The sequence below is a fragment of the Elaeis guineensis genome, chromosome 1 (assembly GCF_000442705.2).
Source record: "Elaeis guineensis isolate ETL-2024a chromosome 1, EG11, whole genome shotgun sequence".
NCBI lineage: Eukaryota > Viridiplantae > Streptophyta > Magnoliopsida > Arecales > Arecaceae > Elaeis > Elaeis guineensis.
In genome coordinates, this window is record NC_025993.2 from 111,354,577 (window position 1) to 111,376,784 (window position 22,208).

The following is a 22,208-nucleotide window of genomic DNA, read 5'->3' on the forward strand; positions in this document are numbered from 1 at the left end:
TTCCATCTCCATCCCTCTTTCTTTCCCTTTGAAGTAGACGAGAATGACGAAAAGATGGAAAAAAAAGAGTTGCAGCTGAAAATCCACCTATATTCCCACAATAAAAACTGATTAAGACACCAATATGCTATGTCAGCAATACTTAACTAGTTTTTGACCACGTATAACTATTTATTGGATCACATGATGGTCAGAGACGAACTGTGTTGAGTTTCAACGGTGCGTATTCTTGATTTTAATCGATTTTGCTATATTATTGATCAAATTGTTAATGACAAAATTTGAATCACTCAATTATTAATACTTTTAAATTTTTTTTGTATAAAATATATTTTTTTCTATAAATAAATATTATGTTGACGCTTAACCTCACTATTGATTTTTTCAGACAATATGTTAGTTATTAGAAAAGGCTCATTGGTATTTTGAGTCTGATTTCTTTTTTTATTATAAGCAAGAACATCATGGATGGTGCCAGACAGCATCAAGACCACCCAAAATGCACCAGTAGGATACGGGACATGGAAGGAGGTGCCATAGGAAGCCAAAATAGTTCTGTTAATAGCATTGGCACATTCTTAGCATCACACTCCCTCACAGGTTTCTTTCAGGTTGCACCTAAGATATTGCAACAATTATACCATTCTATAACGAAAAAATAAAGCTTTCTTAATATCTATAAAGCCTGTGCATTTGACACTTGAAAAAGAATTGATGCCATTGTTTAAACACCAATGTGTAAATTCCTATAAACTAGAAAACTACGATTGATTGTTGTGGGAAAAAAGATATCATAACAAATTCGGATGGGGATAGGATCCTCCCATACATGGCCTTTTTAAACAGCGGCATTATCAATGGATGGGCTCCTGACAGTAGAATGATCAAAGCAGCTCCCACTAGGGCTGGTCAAATGATAAGTCCGAGAGTCACCAACAGTCACTTTATTCACATTCTCCACTGCTATCAAGCTCAAAACAACCAAAGATCCTACTAAGCAAACAAATTACAAGAGTACATCGAGAACAAGCTTTTCAATGAATGGCAAAGAACCAAAATTTTGTTCAGGGCACCAAATCTAACAAAGGAATAAGAGCCTGACGGCAAAGTTTGATAAAACCTGAAAGCATGGCCTGCTCACATTCAACTGATTCGTTCTGAATGGAAAAGGCTACTCAGTATCACACATACAGACAGAAGGTTGCAATCCCAGAGTTTAGTGATACAATCTCGCAGCTGCATTTGGTCAACACAGCAAATGGGTTAGAGAACACCGTCCAGTGCCTGGCACTGGAGACTGAAGGGAAAATGAAGAGGTGCAACCCAGTGCATTAAGGTCTAGCCCAACTCTCAGCTCAACCTCTGAGAATTTTATAGTTGAATGGAATCATTTGGTGCCCAGCAAAACACCTGCCACTTATCAATAGTTATATGATGAGGGCTTAAAGATTCCAAAATCTGGAAAGAAATAACATATATCAAGTTATTTAAGAAAAACCATGAGAACAATAATGTATCAATATAAACTTTAACAGACAGCAAGAAGGGGCTTATAAAGTCTATCAATTTGTTGACTTTATAACTCAACCCTGATCCACTGTTCAACAGGTCACTTCCCAGACTGTTGCCTGAGGGAACAAGCTTTAGTATTCTAAATGACTGACCAAGCAGTTAATTTCCAAACAATAGTAAGCACATAATCATTCGTTTTTGTCAACACTATCCAATTAAGAAGGTCCTAGTGCAACAGATAACATAATGATACAACATAATGAGATGAAATGCTGATCAGTATGATAGACCAAGGTAGGATAGATCGAACACTGCGTTTAAATGGACTAGTTTGACCAATCAGCCAGAGCCAAAACAATCCAGGCTCAGGCTCCCTATTTAGGCCTACACTTGAAAACTGAACAAGTTCAGGACTAGCTTGGGCTTAAGAACTTAGTTCAAATAAATCAGGCCCGAGCCAGAACCAGTCCAAAAATGAGCCAGTATGGGCCAGAACGAAGGTTTCAGTCCCAACCTTAGGTCAGGCCTGGACCCAGCCTATTTAAACCTGCATGATGAACTTTGGACTGTGATATAAGCCCATAAAACAATGAACTCCAAACTTTTTTTCATAATTAAACAATCAGCCCAGCCCCTGCCAGCTGCATCTTAGAGCAGAATCGACAGCAAAGTTCAAATACAGCATTCTCCAAAGTTGAAAGCTTCTAGCATTCCTGAGAGATATTTAATAGGAAACATGAATATCAAATGCTTTGAGTTGGGTACACTTTGAGTCCTGACACTATTACTAAAAAAATTCACGTTTGATCAGATTTTCAATTCTCAGACCACAATCAAATGTACATTATTGAATTGGAAAAAGCAGTGTCAAGTGATTACCATTTTCTTGCACATGTGGTACATAATTGAAGCCTCAGGAAATCAAGAATGCTTCAGCAACTACTGTCCCTCAAACTGCCTGATCACTGAATGGGTGTGCGGCTTCTTGAATGCTTCTTGTAGGCCCTCCTAGTCAACTCTGGGCTATCAGAATCAGAATTACTAATTTCTTCATCATATTTTCTGTACTCATCTTTCCCTGGGTGATGTTTTCTCTTCCTACCACTTCTACCATGTTTCCTGTAAGGCCGACTGCTATTACTTGGTAAATGGTCATCAGCATCTTCATGATCGGAATTTGTACCTGTAGATCTCCGATCATCAGCAGAATCATTAGAAGAATCTCTCCCTGGGCGATGTTTTCTCTTCCTACCACTTCTGCCATGTTTCCTGTAAGGCCGACTGCTATTACTTGGTAAATGGTCATCAGTATCTTCATGATCAGAATTTGTACCCGTAGATCTCCAATCATCAGAAGAATCATTAAAAGAATCTTTCTGACTTTCAGTCCTCTGTTTTCTCATTTTACTATTCTCACCATCACTTTTATAATAATAGGATTTATGACTTTTATGATGTTGTGAGTTATATCTATCATATTCTCTTTTTTCACTCAGGTGATGCTCTTTCTTTGTTCTATATATGGAGGAGTCTCTGGTGGAACCAAAATCATCAGAACATTCAGAAGAATATCCCCCATTATACCGCTCTTCATCAATCTTAAGTACAGCACCAGACTTATCACTTGAAGGCCTAACACTTGGCACCCTCTTGTTATTATCATCACCCGAATGCCAATCAGATGATCCATGTTCCTTCTTATGAGATTTGGATTTATGATGCTTCTCTGGTTTGCTTCGCCCAATGGAGTAAGTCCTTTTTCCTTTCTTCCTCGACAAGTCTTCTGTTGTTTGGTGTTTCCTCTTATAACGATCGTCAACACTGTTCTTCTCTTCATATTTCCAATGCCTTTCAAGGAAATCCCCATCCCTTGTCTTAGGGATGTCCTCGCCTGAATCATGACTGGGTGAACAATACCTTACTTCAGACTTGTTGTTTTCCTCAGATTGCTCATGCTTATCCAGAAAAGCTATTTCTTTTCTTCTTCTATAAGAGTGCTCTCTCCTGATTGAGTGCCTGCTGTATTGATCTCTCTTTATACCTGGATCTTCTCTGATGGAAACACTATCTCGCACATCTGTCTCACCGTCAATAGATCTTCTTGAATGATACCTACTACAATACAAGAATGTCAGCATGGGCCTACATTGTGATAGTATAATGATAAAACCTGACAGCCTAAAGCAAAAAAAAAAAAAAAAAAAAGCATATGATGTGCTTTAGTGAATGAAATTCAATATTCAAAAGCTTCACATTCTGATGTTCTGAAGATATACAAGGAAATAAAGGCTAGTATTAGAGTTAAATGGTAACAATTTACAAGTTCCTGATGCTCAATAAGAACAATACTGATATCTGTGGCACTTAGTTACAAGTTATCCCTTAGTTAATAGAATCACATAACAAGGTTAAGTTATACAGTAACAGTTAACTATCAAATATTAAGGGAGCCAGGAGATGAAGGAGCATCTCTTGGAGGTCATAGCGATCGAGGGAAAACATGGAGGGAGCAGCTGGGGACAGAGGGGTACCAGAGCATCCTTCTTTCCTTGCCCCCTCTGAGAATAAATAGTTGGTATGAGCCAAGATATGGCACCAGCCAATTTCAGATCAATAGGGAGTAACAGAGAAAAGAGAGATTTCGAGAAGATAGGGAAATGCCGGAAAGCACAAACTGACACATGAACATCAATAAACACAATGTCCAAACCCCACAAAGCTCCTAGTCGTCTTCCTTTATTTTCTCTTTCTTCTTTCAAATGACTAAAAATACTTGCCTTCTTTTCCTCCTCCCTGTCATTCCATCCTCTTCTTCCTCCTAGTTTTTTCATCCTGTTCTTCACTAAAAAGTCTTATCCTAATTGTTTAGTCAGACAAAATGCCTACATATCTTAAGCTTTTATAATTATTTTCTCAGACTAAGACTACATAATGAAGTAGATTACGTTTATACATATGGGTTTGCTGTTTTAATGTACCAACTTAGTGATTGTTAGAGAATTCATATTTCAGATGCCCAACTGGCCCCTAGACAATTAGCATAGGCAATCAAGTGGCTCACCACCATCAATCAACTCGGCAACTTATAAAATGAAATAAAACCCTGCAACCAATGTGTACTATGACTGGACATACCTGTTTTTTGTTGGTGTTTTCTTCCTCTTTGAATCCCTTGACTTCTCATGATCTTCTAGCTCCATTTGCTTGTCATATGCTGATTCTGGATCGCCAAATAGAGCAGACATCTTCCTAATCCAGTATTTAGGTGGAGGGTTATCCCAATCAGCCCACTCGTAGTCCCCTCCAGGGTTGCGAAAGCAGTGAATGAAATTGCAAGCAGTTCCGTGTGAGCAAGTCTGTCAAAGAAACAAAAATCATTATGTCATGAAAGCAGACTAACATCTGAGTATTAATCACCAAAAATTATCCGATTACCTTTAGCCCTGATTTCATGTATTCCCCACATATGGCAACCTTCCATCTTGTGATAGCAACAAACTCAAACATTATCTAATTCAAAAAAGTGATCATTCAGAGAAAAACTGACAAATAAGGAAGAACCTACAAGGGGGCTATATATACTTTTTGACAGATTACTGCTGGCTTACAACCAATGCCATGCATGGATATGAATGCAAGGGAAACAGCTTTGAATCTACCAGCAGATGACGAAGATATCAAACTTCACAAATGATGAACGATAAAAAATAAATTGCCTCTTCAAGGTACCTGTTTTCCAGCATAATAACGGCCATTCATGTTACTGTAAGCGAGAAGAGCCGAATCCAAGGTCTTGTAGTGCACATACACATTTCCACGTAGATGGTGAGAACCATTCCTGCACACCTAGACAAAATAGATTGGAATTTATTTTTCAAACGCCAAGACATCATAAAAATAAATGTTAAAAAAAAAAACCTAAATCTTTTTTTCTTCTTTGGATCCTTGCAATAAACAATTCCACCAGCCATCAGAAGTTGGATGATAAAGAAGATCAAGGTTACCTAGACACTCATATCCAGCTCCTAGAATCTGTATCGGCTACATATCCAAATCAGATATGCACCAGACACTTGGATACTTATAAATTTTTAGTTGCAGCTATCATTCTTTTCTAGAGATTGGTCAAGAATGCAAGTTTTAAAATAACTTTGCAAATGTCATTTTTCAAAGATCCTTAAACTATTTAGGAAGTTTCAGATGAGAAACATGCATACTGGAAAGCCTCAACATATATTATCTTTTAATATTTTCTTTTATACAATATTTAAATATATATTTTTCATTAATATCATCTTTTTCTACATACTCACATATCCATGTTGGTTTTCCCAGTCACCAAGTTAGATTCTTGATTCTCATGTCCTTGTCCATGCAACATTGGGTCATCCAGGTGCTTAATAAGAAAGAGAAATGATGGGTTCCATACTTGATATCACAATAGAGAATTGAGTTAGATGCGAGTGCAACATATGAAAATGAAGATTTTCCCAATAAAAAAGATAAAATGAGAGAGACCGAGCTTTTATTTTCCTGTACCCTTTCTTATAATTACATGTACAGGTTTAGAACCTTCAGTGAAAACCAACATGAGGCACACAAAGGCAAGTAACTCAGAGCCATAAATAGGAAGTTAGAAAAGATGAAGGCAAGACCTATAGAAAACTGGTTTAATGTCATAAAAAGATGTTTAAAAAAGTGACATTGTGTTAAGCTTTCGATACAAATGAATGGCAAACAAGGAGTAAAACCCAACCTTGTCAGATGTAGTAATTTGTTTGGTGGTGATGGATGTAATTATTTTGTTGGTTGGGGCCATGCATGAGTAACATAAGACAAGTTTAAGCACTGATAATATGCAACCCATCAAAATATTTGATTGTCCAAGGTGGGCGTGAAGCATCATGGTTGCAGGGACCAAGTAGGATTGGCTGGTTCAGCTGACTATCACAAAAAGTTCATGGTGCATACTTCCAAACATGCTAAGCAAAGGGCAAGTTCAGATCAGTTTGGTAACAATGCAGATGGGAACATATATGGAGAAAGACAATAAATAAAAGGCTGAATGAAGGAAAAAATTAAAGAAAAAATGTGGATCAGAATTACAAAGTATAGCAAGGCAATTTAAATGGCTGGAAAATGAAATAATTATTGTAATGTTAAAAAAAAAAAGAGTGACAAGTCAGTCAACACACAGCAGCCAAACTATCTTACATAGACAGCAATGCATGAGACTTGATCAATATTAGCTAATACTGATTATTTGTGCAATGCATCAAAACCAATTTTTCCTCTTCCAATTAAAACAAATTTTATCAATTTTATCAACATCCAAAATCTTATAAAAAATTGTCATCAGCGGTTATAAAATAGTAATTCTCATACTAATAATAACAAAAAGAAGATGAGGATGAAAAAGAACATAAATATACTTGAACTGGCAACAGCTTTAAAGCAAAAGAAAATTAGCATCAAGCAACCTTGAAATTAACAAGTTCACCAAACTTCAGGAATTCTGTATGTACATCTTCATAAAATTCTTCATAACAACATTCAACCTCTTCATCTGTGAACTGGAATATGCATAAGCCGGAAAGAGTATATTAGTCCCAACATAAAAGAAGAGTAAACAACATGTATCAGATGTACATGTATCATATGCATCATACTGATGACAGCATTAAAAATTTAAACATATATATATAGTGGAAAATTCAAATAATATTGACAAAGGATGAATAAATCAATGCGAGGGATCCAGTAAGTTTTTTAAATTTTGCCAGACAAGCCACACAACCGAAGACATTTTCCATGCATAAACTCTCACAGACACAACTGACTCTTCAGTCTCCAAAATCAGTAAGGATTAACACTGTAGAATAATAGATTCAAATGGCAGAGACAATAAGACCAAAAGAATCAACTTTCGATTTCCACTTTCATGTTGATGCAACAATTACATCCATAGTCCAGCACCACAGTGGCCACCGTGACTACAAAATCTAAATCTCCTTGAACCACCTCCCATTTTATTTAAGTTAGTGATAACAGTTTTAAGTCCACGACATAAAGCTCAACTTTAACATGTTTTACAAAGATTAACTTGAAGGTGTACCATGTAACTACACCTTGCATTAACACATAAATCTCAATTCCCAGGTGGAGGACTGATGAGTCTCCTGATTAGCACTCCATGAGAATACAAAAGACTGGAAGCAGTAAAACATAAGAAAGCATAAACAAATTGAAACCAAAATACATGTAATAGAACAAGAAAGCTACAGATGAAACTTTTAAGCCAGTTGAAGCTTGTTTTCCATAAATCCAGCACAAAACAAAGATCTTTTGCCACAGCCACTGTATAGCTTCTAACATCCATGACCCTATCATCTAGCAAGCCAACAAGCCAGGCTGTCAGAGAACATATCAATTGTTGCTTGCAATATGGAATCAAGAATTTTGAAGTGAAAGGGGATGCACTCAATATTATCAAAGGCTGTCTTTGCAGGCAAAGTATTGACTCAGAGGTTGACTCGATCTTGGTTGATGTGCACTGTCTTTGGATATTAAGGATCATCAGTTAGTTAGATAAGTTAGACAAGGTGGCCCATCAGTTAGTTAGATAAGCCTTATAAATTAAGGATCATGAGCCTGGATGGAAGAATCCCCACCTTAGCTCTTGAAGATCATCATCAAAGATCTTAACACTTTCCTAACGAAGTTACCTTGTTGACAAAAATGAAAAATGCCAGGCTAGCTATTTAGTGGCTATAGTTGCGTGGTTACAGGTTACAACATACAGTTGTATCATATAAATCTAAATTTACAGCCTTCATAGAAAGATGCAGATTATGCAAATATTTTGAAACTTGAGTGATATCTAAGATGCTACGAGTAGATGTTATGTATTAGTGTTTGTGGCACCAGCGACCTAAGCATAAAAATTTTTATCTCATACAAAATGCATCCCCTTCATGCATAGATCAAGCATGTATATCTTAACCCATCATTTTACAGTCTGCTTTGCAAGTTCTATATTGTTCATTTCACGTGTAATACATCAAATCTTTTCTCGCTACCTCCCAACCAGGATTTTCACAATTTTCATAATTAAACTGAGTTTGAAACTTATATTTAAAAAACATGACCTTCATCATATTCGCATAAAAGATTCTGTCACCTGTGAACTTAATATTCCTGCTCATGTCTTCAACCGTGGAACATCACCAACAGTTCAACATACAGGAAATGACCAGAGAACTACTGAACGTTAAGGAGCTGGATACTGAGAAATCAAAACTAACAATATGATAGATTCAAGCAAGCGTGAACAAGTCAAAGGTCTGTCAGGACATGAATACCTCAAGCTTTAATTTAAAAAAAAAAAGTCAACTTGGATTTCCAGGAGTAAAAAGCATACAAGAAAACAAGAGGAATCTTCGTAAGATATTCTTTACAAGAATGACTGTATAATATAAAACAATTTATCATAATATAGCTGAATTAAAAGTTAAACAAGCTCAGATACAAGTGCCACAAACTGCAAAAGTAGCATAGGATACAGAAGCCCCAGAAAATGTTAATCTCCATCCTCAGCCAAGGCCAATTTGCCATTACACTGTACCTCGAGATGAATTTCTGATGTGGATTTTGTTAAAGAACACTTGGTACTGTTGGAAGAAAAATACAGCTCGACCATACATCACGAATTTATAAATAAATTAAAAAAAAAAAAAAAAACAGACATGCCAATGCATATGCAACAGAAAATATAATCTTGTAGCTTCTAAAATCAGGCATTTAGAAATAGATGATTTTGTTATATACTTATATTATCCCATCAAAAACTTTTTCTCAAACAGATTATTACCACAATGTTTACCGAGTAGCCTTTCTTCATCACTATGACAAATCATGATCAGATTACTTGGCAGCTTGTCATGTATGTAGATACTAGTAAGCAGCAATTATAACCATGGAGAGGACATTACAAAAGGAAAAAAAATGCAATTAATAGTAGAAAACCATAATTTGCAGATGAAACCAAAGAGCAATATCAGGGATACCACATTAGCCACAGGAGAGCATCATCTTACAAACCTCAAGCCCCTCGTCTTGCTCCCAAGCAAGTCCTGGGCCACTGTACATGTTTTTGACAAGCAATGTGCAAGATTTATCAGGATGAAAATGAACTCTGCTGCAACGCGATCCGAAACGACAGGCCCCGGTCTTAAGGTGAAATGGACAGTGAGCTTTATCCTACAAATGAACAGACACGAGAAATTTAAAGTGAATGTTGAGTGCAGAAATGAATTAGTATGGAGAGAATGATCCATTGCTAAGCAATGAACATCAAAATGGAGTCTTTGCGATTATAAAATAAAGATAAAATTTTCAAGATACACACTTGCTCAGTTCCAAAATTTGGAATCTGTAGAGCAGCTTTTTCAAGTACTTCTTGTGCTGACATTGATGGCTCATTCTTGTAAGAAGCAAAAGCTGCAGACTGTGGAGGAAGTGGATTTGATGTGGGTCTGTCATCATCCTGCAACAGATTTAATCAACTTTGATCACACCAAGTTCCAAAGTTTTTTACAGGTATATGCATGACCACCAAACAAAAAAAAAAAAAAAAAGACCAAATCTAAAAATGGAATTAAGAGTATAACCTCTTTCATTGGCTGTCTATCAGCACTTTTCTTTGCAACTCTAACTCTTTTTTTCTTTACTATGATTTCATTTCCTTGCCAGATGATTTCTGCAGGACCTTCCTCAACATACTCCCATTCATCACCTTCTTCCAACTCATCTGCATGCTCTTTCTGCTGATTCTGTTACATCTCAAAATTAAATGTGAAAAATAAGTCACATGAAATTGATCACCAAAATTTCTAATAAGAAACACAAAAAAACTAATAACAACATATACACTCTTTTGGGAAAGTATATCTACAGAAGTTGCTAACAAATGCGGTGTGTGGATCCCATTGCCCATTTATCTGTTTTCACAGTAATATTGTTACAAACCTGCCATCCAAATGGTACTAGGTTTGGCCATCAGCTAATCCACATAACGGTTATTTGCTATGACAAGGTCGACATATAGTACATTTTGTTACCAAAAAAAAGAAAAAGAAAATCTAAACTGAAAATCAACTGCTTTGTGACCATTTGCTAATCCATGTTTCTCTACTCCCTAGCACACACAAGTGGCATTCATCCACATTTAGACATTGCCACTACATATTTACTCAGTTGCCAACATCCTGTCCCAGAGAAAAGGAAATTGGTTTGGCATGTGAAATTGCAACATCAACATATCACCATCCTAATATTAAAAACCTATCGTAATCATAATGTATTGCAACTAATCATTCAAACATCTTCTCTCTCACCCTCTTACTCTCTTCAGAGCAGGGGCAACTCAACACGTATAACCAATTGATTAATTCTACTCCATCCCAACATTCAAATCAGCAAAAAAACCTTGGCATTCATTTTTTGAGCAGATATATGTGAGACCCCTTAACTCTCCTACTCCTCTTCCTTTATCGATAAACAAAAATAGTTATTTCACTGGCTCTAAGTTTTCATAGAAAGCATTATCAAAAGTTAAACTGGAAAATGCATCTAGAAAACAATGTAAAACCATCATGTAATGAGAGAATTCGGTATACTGAACTATCAACCGACTAGCGAGAGCTAAAATTATTTTTTTCCCCCATCAGAACTCTAAAAACACTAATTAGAGCAAGAACTTAGAATTAGAGTAAGAACTTCGGATTATCAAATTAAGCAGAATGGATTCTAACAATCTCAAAGGAAAAGAGAAAAATTAGAGGGAAATATAATGAGGAAATAAGAGGGGAATAAGACCTCCTTTTCTCGCGACTCTTCAAGAAGCTTCTCCCTCCGGGCCTCCTCCTCCTCCTCCTCCTCCGCGGCCTTCCGCGCGGCGGCGGCCTCCAACCAGAGGCTCTCCCGCTCCTCGAACGCCTTCCTCTCCCTCTCCGCGATCTCGGCCTCCTCCTGCTCCCTTAGCCGTATCCTCAGCTGCTCCTCTGGATCATTGGACCGCGCCTCCTCCTCCTCGCGCTCCCGGATCGCCACCTCCTTCCTAAGCTGTTTCCTCTTCAACTTCTTCATCGCCTTCCGCTTCTCCTTCCTCGTCATGCCACAGCCGCCGCCGGCTTCCCCCGCCAGCTCCGACGGTCCTCCGCCCGCGGCCGCGTCCGCCATCGGGGACGGAATAATTAGGGAATAAATCGAACGGTTTCAGGGTTTGAGACGGGTGCGATTGAGAATTCAATCGATAACGGAGACGAGACCTCACAAAGAGGGGGGGGGGGCAAAAAAAACCTCAAAAATAAACAATAAGATAAGGGAACAGGGATAACATTTTATAGAGAGAGAGAGAGAGAGAGAGAGAGTGGTCATTAGGGCCGGGCCGGCCTGTTTAAAGGCCTGCTTATTTTATGATCCAAGTTCATATGGGCAAGTTTTGTCCTTTTTAAGGGCCGCTGCCTAGTTTCTCGTCTTTTATATATGAACTACTTTTAGGTATCACAGTTCATCTTGCCGACCACTTCAGTTGGTAGCCGTTGGAATACTATTATAGATTTTGTTGTTTATATTTGATGTTCTAATATTGCATTGTTTGGACATACTTAGCATCAAATACAAGTAGGTATGGCAATTGGGTGAAGTTGGATAAGATATAGATCAGATTTGATACAAAATAAATCAAAAATTCGTGAATCCAAACTCGACCTATTTATTAACTTGGTCTAAAATTTAGACCTAATATTAAACATGTAACCTAATCCAATATATAGTGAGTTAAATCAAGTTAAACATGTTAACCAGTTAAGCACCATCAACCTTGAACACAAGTTCTTTAAGCCCATTGAGGGCAGAAAACGCTCCACATATGTTTCAAATTCTCTCTCTATCGAGGGCAGAAAATACTCCACATATCTTCCATATAAGATCTAACCACTATCTCACCTATTCAAATCTGTGACATCAAGGACAGTTTTGTCACCGATTTGTCGACAAATTGAAATATCTCATTTCCCTTTTTTTCATCTCTATTTGGCATGATGATGGTCCAAGGATGAGGAATCAATACAGAGAGTAAGAAGGATATTTGATTAGCCCATTATCACAGTCCGTGTTTGAGCTATAAGATTCATATTGAAGGCTAGTGCAATGTTGGCTTTACTCTAGCTGGGCTTGACAAAATAAAGGCTCATATCTATTATAAAAGCATGGTAAATTAGTGTCTAATGTAAGCAATGTGCATGAGCCACAAAGAATAAAATGAATCATACTCTCTTGTAGAAGGGGTGTCATCTATGCCCTCCCTCAGTATATAACTTTAAGAAATTTTGGCTCGCTAGTATCTGTAATAAGGTGAGGAAAGGTTGGAATTGCAAGGGTAAGTGTCCAAGATAAAGCATCTATCTTATTGAATTTAACCAAAACTTCTCTTTTAATATTGAATCATTAGTGTACAGGAGATATTTCAAGAAATTGCCCAGCTGAAAGTGAGATTCTATTATTTCAAACGAAGGAATCAGTAGATAATGATTGAATGTCTTTTGAGGCAGTACAACCTTGATTTGAGGTAGCGAGAGAAACCACTTAAAGAGAAACCACATTTTCTAATTACAAAAATATAAAAATAGATAAACAGAAAATTAATCCTACTAAACTTGAGATAAGCAATGAGCACTCTCCCTCATTGCAATATCTTGTTGATGAATCCGATCTAGCCATGCATTGTCATATATAAAGTAGGCAATTCTTATTGATTCATCTACTTCGGCATCCATGCCAAAATCAATGAACAATGATAATTTCAACACCCATAGTTTAGACCAATTTTAATTAATAAGCGAATGTGATTGTAGCTGCAGCAGGATTCATTGTAAATGATCATATGGAAAGGCCCCTCCATGCTGCATCTTCATCTATCCTCTTTTGCTCTATTCTTACATATGAGATGAGAGCTGCTTGAGGAGCATGCATCACTTTTTACACATACCATGCATGATTTCCAAATATTAATGAAAGGTAATTCCATCATCATTATCAAATGAATCTCCAAGCGGCCGCTGGTGTACATCAACATAATCCTTTACTCAAGGACATTATCATATAAAAAGAGTTCTTTCGACCTTTCTTTCTTTCTTCCTTTTTTTTTTTTTAAGATGAAAAATTCATCTATAATGAATATAAATAGTGAATATAATCAAAAAAATCAAAAACAAGAATATTTCGAAACAACATCGATAAAAAAAACACATCAGTCCAGTTGAGTTCTTCCAACCTTTCACCACACTAAAGAAAACCAATTGGCTGCCTGGTTAGCAAATAGAAGGAACAGTGCCAACGTAGGCTTCTCCCTAGGATTTATGAAATCCAGACAGAAGGCTGCAGGCTAACCTAGTAACCTGCCTGTTCATCAGTCAGCATAGCCAGTTTAGCCAAGGGGATCTTGGCATAGTCTATAGTTATACTTCATAAACGGGGAAAGTAGAGCTGGAGAAGCTAATGAAAAAGTAGTTATTGTAATCCAACCTACCCGAGTTAATCAATATCTATTAAGGGGGGTCTCATCAATCAATGTTGAATTATTGACTACAATAGAACAGAAGCTGGACATGATCCCGTGATCTATTCAATCACCTGTCATTGATTATTGAGTCATTTGGCCGAAACACAGAATAGAGAGAACCAGAAGGACGAAACCTCTGATTGCAAGGGTCAAGAGAAATTGACCCAGACCAAGATAAGCTTAATTTCATAGCACACATAACAATTGTATGTCTCCTAATCAAAAAAAAAGAAAAAAGAAAACTGTACATTACTTTGTTGTTGTGAGAAATAGAAATTTTTGTTATCATCAGATGGTATAGAATGCATAACTCACTGAAAATAATGAATGCTACATATTGATCCGAGTTAGGTTGATAAATTGAGTTGGTTCCACTTTTGTCAAGCTTGTTCAAGCAATTTATCCAAATCTAATTTGTTAAGAGGTTGGAGTTGGCCCAAATTGAAGACAAGCTCTTCACTCATCTCTCCTGCCCGCTTCAAAGCTTGAGAAAGCTAAAGATTGGTTTTTGGTTTAACTCCATCCTTGATGCAACGTGCCATGTCAATCTGTTAGACTATCAGTCCACCTTGGGCTTGGGCCCAAGGGATTGTAGAGCCTATTGCCATGAATGCCTTTGCAGAGCTTCATGGCGTTTACTAAATATATGGACAACAATCTTAAAATATATTGAGACAAACACAATTTTTTAATGGTTCTTGAACTGAGAAATTAACAACTTTCTAGCCATAGATGTACATCAAAATTGTGCCTTTATTTGCCCCATCATAGGATACCACGAGAATACTACAAAGTATCAGTACCAATACTCATTTCTATGTCGAGAATATTTTTCTTCTTTTTAGTACCATGAATAATGAGATAAGAGCAAACTTTCAAGTTTAAACTTGGAACCTCTCTGCAGCACAAGAACTGAGAAGACCCAGCAGATGCACAAAGTTCCATTAGCAATCTTGATACACATTTATTAAGCCCTTAACTCCATCAAAAATTTAGGAGAATTGTACAATCCAACATGCCATATAAGCTGAGTATACTCGAGGACCGATCAGAATATGCCATCTCGATGGTGAGCTCCATACCGACGCCACCTTATTACCGTATCGATATGAAACCGGTTTGATGCACCCATACCACATACCAGTACCAAAATAGTATGGTACATTATAGCAAATCTTGGCTCTAATTGCAAATGAGGTTGATCATAACAGAGAACAAAGGGGATAGAGCATTCTAGAGTGGCGACAGGGGAAAGGAAAGAAGCTTTAGAACTATAAGAGCTTTTATAATTTTCTATTAAGAAAACGTTCACAAGACCTTCAGCAGAAGGCTTAGTCATACATACAATATTAATGCACACCAACAAAGAAAGATCACACAGTAGAAGTACCGAGCAGAGTCTAACCAACAGACCGCCCAACTGGAAGCTGAAAAGAAGGGGAAAAAAACCAAAGGTTACTAAGAGGCACAAGATTCTTATAACAATATGAGAAGTTATTTATCATAGTAGTTCAACACTGATCTGTTAAGAAAGCAAAGCACGTATTAGATGATTATTATTATGCCACTGCCATTTCAGCAAGGCGAGGTCTCCTCTCTGAACCACTGTTCTCACCCATTAGGTCTAGTGGCATCTTTCTCTTGGTGCCTGCTTTGGGTGACAGTGCCATTGGTCTTGCATAGCTTCTCAACTTCTGCACATCTTTTGTTTGAAGAGGCTTCAGGATGAAATCATCAGCTCCAATGGCTCGGCATCTATCCATCGAAAGAGTGCATGAAAAAAGTTACCAGCATAAAAGCAATTTGTAAAAAGGAAATGCACCAAAAGAAACATGCAGTGGGCAAAAAAAAAAAAAAAAAAACATTCATGGAACTTAGTCTGGTAGGTAAGGGGCATATCTGAGATAAAAGAAAGATGCAATATCATAGGTCAAGTTTTGTGATATGATGCCACTTCTAGAAAAAGTTAGGTAGATAAAGCATGTGATAAGTGGAAGAAACATCAGAAGAGGATAATGCTTTATGTGCTCATCTACTTGTTTGAAACTTTTGACTGCAATTATGTGACACCATCTTTTTACATGTACAATTTCTGTAAGAATTCCAGAAATACAGGCTGCTTTAGGTCTGCTAGCATGAGAAGTATTAGGTGGAAGATCCTTCAGATTCACGCAATTTGTAATCATTAGTGGCGAGGCGTGGCTAAAGAATATGTTTAAGTCAAATCATCACACATTCAATCAAGATTATTAGTCAAAGCACTTAATATTGGAATCATTTTTTTGGCAAATTTAGATTGGATTTCGTCCCCATTGACGAATGATATATTCTCTCCCCACTAAGAATCACTGGCCGCTTAATGATTACACTTTTCTTATTTGCATGCAAGGAAATTCCTCGGTCTGAAGACTGATGAAAACAATTGATCTCAAGACACAGAAAGTCCAAGATCAAACATTAAGCAAAAATGCATGGTCTGCCATCAAATTTGACCATCCTGATGAAATTGGATCATCTAGATGCTTTGACTTGTAACCCATGTATCATGTGATCAGAAGATGAATGGTTTCTAAATAACATGACAAATTTTTATTTTGATCTATGGTGGTTGACATTTGTTTTTAAGGTAGGTTCTAGTAAACATTGTGAATCATTAATTTGAATGGCCTAGCATGAACATTAGAACTTACATGTAACAATTCCCTGAAAACTCTAGAGCACAATACATGCATAGATATGTAAGTTTATTGTGCATTATACATGCCTAACATCCACAGCTGTATACTTAATTATGGATTGTGCATACTAATTCTCAGTGTATATGCAAAACATACTCAATTGAGATATCTAAAGGTTTCCGTGCTAGAGTTCATCTCACATAAATATCATGTGCAGACTAAGAATATGTCAAAGAAGCTAAAAACCTGTTGATTCTCTGTGGCTCATTTTCTGATGACATTATGACCACAGGAATAGATTTCGGGCAGCTCTGCTCCTGAAAGTTAATATACAGAGAAAAAAAAATGAAGATTTTAGAAACTGATTTGGAGATCATCCAAAGAATAATACTAATAATTATGTCATACAGATATAATAAAAAATTAATAAACGGCAGAAGGAATGAGAGAAATTTGTGGCTAGAGCAGCATAGTACCTTAACAGCCTTTAGAAGGTCATAACCGGTCATTTCGGGCATACAGTAGTCAGTGAGGATTATGTCGATCTTCTTGTCCTGTGGATGTTACTTGTTATTGTAGTTGATGGTAAAGAATTATTAAAGAAAAAAAATATAGAAAATGAAATTATTTAATAAATAAAAAAATAACAGCAAGTAAACACCTAATGGAAAAAATTAAATGAGACAATGATGGATCCAGGTCCATATTCAAAGGCACAGGATATCAAAGTGACTGCAAAAACACTTGCATGGAACATCAAGAATTATCTATCTCTATAACTTGGTAATAACTCTTTTTTTTTTTTCCGAATTCACCAAAATTACGATATTGTAGAGGAAGATATATATGTATATATCTGCCCAAGAATTTCAAATTGTAGATAATCTTTGATGGCCTTTTTTCTTGGCTGCATAACTTGGAGTAAGGACCACTAATTGATAGGAAAAAAAAACATCTAGTGCGACTCCATCCTTGCGCAGAATGTCTAGCCCCTATGTCGCTATCTCCTTTGTTCTCACTTTCATCACACTGCTCTGACCAACATTGTCATCTAGTACTACCCATCAGCCTACCAAAACGCAGTCCGGGTGACAATGTTGAACCGCAACGTCACTCACCTCTCTCATACTGTTTACTTTTCTTCTGTACATTTTCCATTCACTGCATCAACCACTCAGTGTCACTGGTGGCAGCATCATATCCCTCTACATAGCATTTTCTGTCCCTACCACTCATTCGAAGCTTTACCTTTTTCGCTCAGGTTCTCCTTTCACACAATGACACCCTACTTCAACGCATGCATACCTCTCCCTTGCTCCCAAACTTAATCCACCTGTCAGCATCATACAATCAATTTACACATTGACCCTACCATGTGGCCTACCCCTCTCAAAGAAATAATATCACAAACAGAATCTTACCCCCTCTTACTCTGAATCAAGCCAAACTCTACAAGACAATTAGCAAACTGTAGATGCACCAAGAAGATGGCCAAGATAGTTGTCAAGAGATCCAAGGACTGAAAGTAGGTGCCAAATAAGTATCTTACGAGATAATAGGTGAAAACAATGTATCTTGGACACATGACACAGCTTTTAAGCGTCCGAGTTCCTAGAAGAATCTGACAAGGGAACCTTTTAAAAATCAGTCATGAGCATGCATTTATATCTTATTTTCTTCTCAAGAAAAGTAAATTTATAGAGATATATACATATATTGAGAAAAGAGCTGTACTTAATTACTTATGGACCTTAAGTTCACAAAACTTGATAAAATGCTTGCTTATTGTTATGTTAGAAATGATCTTTTAGATCAATTTTCAAAAGTAGGCACATAATTATGATGACATTATGATATGATGGTACGAAATATCAAGGAGTGTCACAAAGTGTCCCTGAGTGTTAAGGATCCAACGCATAAAAAAATAAAAAATTAAAAAAAAAAATCCCAAAATTTAGATTGTGTAGGTAACACTGGTCGAAACTAATGTCATTCTTTAACATGATTACTGAGGTAGCATTATTAATACATCTGATGACCATTAAGAGTTATTCTAGTACTTCAACAAGGAATTATTTTGAGGTCACATCAAAAAGTGTTGATAGATTGTTGATGCAAAAGTTACCCCTCCCTCATGTTTTTCTGTATAATTATGAAGGTGACTGGATAAAATGCCCCATATGTATTACCATTTACTGAAGATGTTCCCCCTCTCCCTTCTCACCCCTAGGTCTCACTCTTTCAAAAAAAAAATCCCTCAAAATCTGATCTCTCCACCACCAAACTTGTATGAAATGCCAGAAATTTCTCACCATATATCCATCTACTTGCAGGGGAGATATTTTTTGTTTGCCGCAGCAAAATAATCAAACTCCAATTTCTTCTCAAATTTGAAAGCTCTGTCTTAAAGAATAGTGAACTTGCATTCTCTAAAGTCCTTTCACACAGAGAAAGCAGAAAACAGACTGTGGTAAGCCACTGGAAAAACAGCCACTAGTTTGGCCAAAAAAATGACACTTGAACTCAGAAAAACAAATATCTCTTAATTATATTAAGATACCTAAATGCAGCAGAGTCTGTGCTTTATTAGGGGCTATGGTATCACTATACAATATTCTCCAGAATTATTATCTTAAACCTAAAAGTTTACGATATTCTAGCTATTACCTTTGAAGATCCTTGACACAACAATCTTTAGAACAAGGAGGTATTTTTTCCAAAAATAATAGGAACATATATAAACTCAGAAAAGATACTTACATTCACAATTGGAGACTCGGTCTTCCCTTCATTTAATCCAAGAACTTCCATTGCCTTCTTTCCACTATCAACAGCAATTACTGAATAAAACAGAGCTTGTTTAGGGACTGGCTTTCTGAAGCCTTTTAACAAGAATAATTTAGTTAAAAGTAGGAAAACTGACGGAAGGTGGGAACTCGTCAATAAAGTATCCATCGTACATGCACCTAATAAGCATCCAGTTGCAGCAGTACCAAAAAAACTGTGAAATGATCCTAAATGACTTCTTCTCGAAGTAAAGTTCCAAACAAAATCGTACAAGAAAATAGGTGCAACATCTACACCCATGCAAGAGAAAAGATATATTTATTAGTCAATGGTTGTACGTTTAATCTTATAGACAAAGATTAAGTTCCATCATTCTTAAATGCAGCCCTGAATGGATGAAACAGATAATTCTGTGATTTCCACTCTACTTAAAGGTATTTTCAACTTTTTATTTGGTTCATGTTACATTGTATTGCTTGTTTGATTTCTCACACAGCATAATGGCATAAACAAAAGCCTCAGATATTTCAACTCTAGCAACCTAATGATCTATATGGAGATAAGATTGTGAGTCAAGCAGCAGCACACAGAGTTGAACATATTGCAATGATCAGAAAGAGATACATGAAGCAACAAACTGATGAACTTGATAAGAGGTTGAAGAGTTATAGGTGGGAACCAACACTTGGACATCTACTCATGAATTAAAATGGATGGACAGTAATTTAGGATTATCCCGATAAAGTACACAAACTACAATGGATACAAGAATTCAGAGATTCCAATCCATAGATTAAGTACAATACTAGAATAAACAAAGAAGATTGCATGGAGAACAATGCACTTATGAATGTTTCGACACACTCTCGAACTATGGATTGGAAGAAAAATGAACAAAATGGTCATACTTCACAGGACACAGATTTCTAAATAAGAGAAGGAAGACGGGTTGTTATCAACTAATTAAACACTTTTACTAGCCAGAATTTTTTAAAGCAGAGAATGGAGGATAAGCACATAAGGGAGCTAAACAAAAACAATGCGAACTGAACTAAAGGCAGACTAAATACTCACAAAGAGATTACAGATCCTCTGTTCCAAATTAAATTATTACATGGGAATTCAGACTACCTTTACACATGTTCTCAAAAGCTTATACGCAAATTACTGATTGATAAACCCAACCCTTAATTCAAATATTAAAAAAAAATAATTTTGGCTAGTGGAAAACCAGAATTTGAGCAAAGTGCAGCCTATTTTTTCAAGAAAAAAGAAAAAAAAAAATAAAAGAGAGTTCGATTATGAATTCCAAGAATAGACAACAGAAGAAGCTTCTATGTAGATTTTCTTTTTAGTTGGGAAAAAGGTGATACAAGCTGACTACGCATTGCCTAACCAAAAGAATGAATTTTTGAAATCGATAAAAACAAAAACCCAGAACCATGCACATCCATTTATAACATATAGTTATAAACTCCATGCTAAAGGAAAAGACTACCATATAAATCCACAAGAACGGTAATCTAATCAACTCTTCCAGTTAAAAAAACACACCAAAATATTTAGAAAATGATCCAAAATCACCCAAAAATTCAGAACAAGTTCATCAAACTTTCATCCATTAAAACCAACCCAAAAACATCCAAAAAATCAAAAACGGTACTGATTCTATCCATTTTCATTACTTAATTTCTCAAGTCGTTTTACCTTCAAACATTGTCCCACTCCTTTTGAGCAAGCCCTCCACTATCCTTCGGTCCACCGCGGAGTCATCCACCACCAGGACCCTCACCTCCACCCCTTCTCCTCCTCCTCCTCCTCCTCTTCCTCCGACAACTTTGCCGTTATCCCCCTCCGTCACCTCCCCCATCCTTCCACCACCTTAAACCCAAAACAGCTCCTTTTTAATAAAAACTCCAAGCTTTTCAAGCAGTAGCCATGGCTCGAAAGAGTGAGAGAGAGAGAGAGGAGAAGAGGGGAGGCTTTGTGCCGTTATAAGGGTAGAGAGAGAGAGAGATGGGGCCCCCGCGCGTGTGGAGAGGGACCCACTCTCCGGAGGGGAGATCGTGAGGGAACGGAATACTTTCTCCTAGATTTGGTTGTCGGGGAATCTCAGCCCCCACGGGATTCGAGTCATTGACCTCCCCCTTCCCCACCCCGCCAATAGTCTTCTTTGCTGTCCCCGTCCCTCACTCATATCGGATTCGGATCTCCATATCTTTTTACCGTTGTAACTCCTCCTATTTCTTCAATAATCGACGGTTGTTAAAGTTGATTTGACATTGTCAACTTTTACCATGTTAAAAAATGGATGATAAGGGTTAGATACATCGTTATTTGGTTACGTTGCCTTTTTTATAATTCACCAAAAAAAAAATATATTTATATTAATTAAATAATTTTTTTTAAATTTAAATTAATATTATATTTAAATTATTAATTTTAGTAATATATAATTATTATTTTTATATGTAACCCACGTGAGAATGCTGGGCAATATCACTTGCTTAAACGTGATTCCATAATTTTTTATCTCATTTTGAAGATTTTACTCAATTAGATCAATCTGATTTGTATTCAAAATAAAATATTATATAATTTTTATATAT

The 22,208-nt window shown here is 36.6% G+C and overlaps 2 protein-coding genes across 5 annotated transcripts; both read right to left on the reverse strand.

Annotated features, from left to right (window-relative positions):
• Positions 1–929: 929 nt before the first annotated feature.
• On the reverse strand, positions 930–11,865 carry LOC105038535 (uncharacterized). 4 transcript variants are annotated; one of them, XM_019848682.3, is made up of 10 exons: positions 11,389–11,865; positions 10,182–10,343; positions 9,920–10,057; positions 9,613–9,771; positions 6,993–7,085; positions 5,242–5,358; positions 4,948–5,022; positions 4,648–4,868; positions 2,392–3,624; positions 930–1,410 (listed from the first exon to the last, which is right to left on the reverse strand). In XM_019848682.3, the coding sequence occupies exons 1-9, from the start codon at positions 11,749–11,751 to the stop codon at positions 2,475–2,477; spliced, it is 2,478 nt and encodes an 825-aa protein (XP_019704241.1). In that variant the 5' UTR covers positions 11,752–11,865; the 3' UTR covers positions 930–1,410; positions 2,392–2,474. The 4 variants fall into 4 exon arrangements, with proteins under 4 accessions (XP_019704241.1, XP_010912676.1, XP_010912675.1 ...); XM_010914374.4 differs by having other exon boundaries at positions 2,392–3,627; XM_010914373.4 differs by having other exon boundaries at positions 930–1,458; positions 2,392–3,627.
• Positions 11,866–15,398: 3,533 nt separating this feature from the next.
• LOC105038536 (two-component response regulator ORR5) lies at positions 15,399–21,547 on the reverse strand. Its single transcript, XM_010914376.3, has 6 exons — positions 21,307–21,547; positions 19,573–19,652; positions 17,289–17,366; positions 17,059–17,129; positions 15,750–15,889; positions 15,399–15,561 (listed from the first exon to the last, which is right to left on the reverse strand). The coding sequence occupies exons 1-6, from the start codon at positions 21,467–21,469 to the stop codon at positions 15,470–15,472; spliced, it is 624 nt and encodes a 207-aa protein (XP_010912678.1). The 5' UTR covers positions 21,470–21,547; the 3' UTR covers positions 15,399–15,469.
• Positions 21,548–22,208: the final 661 nt, after the last annotated feature.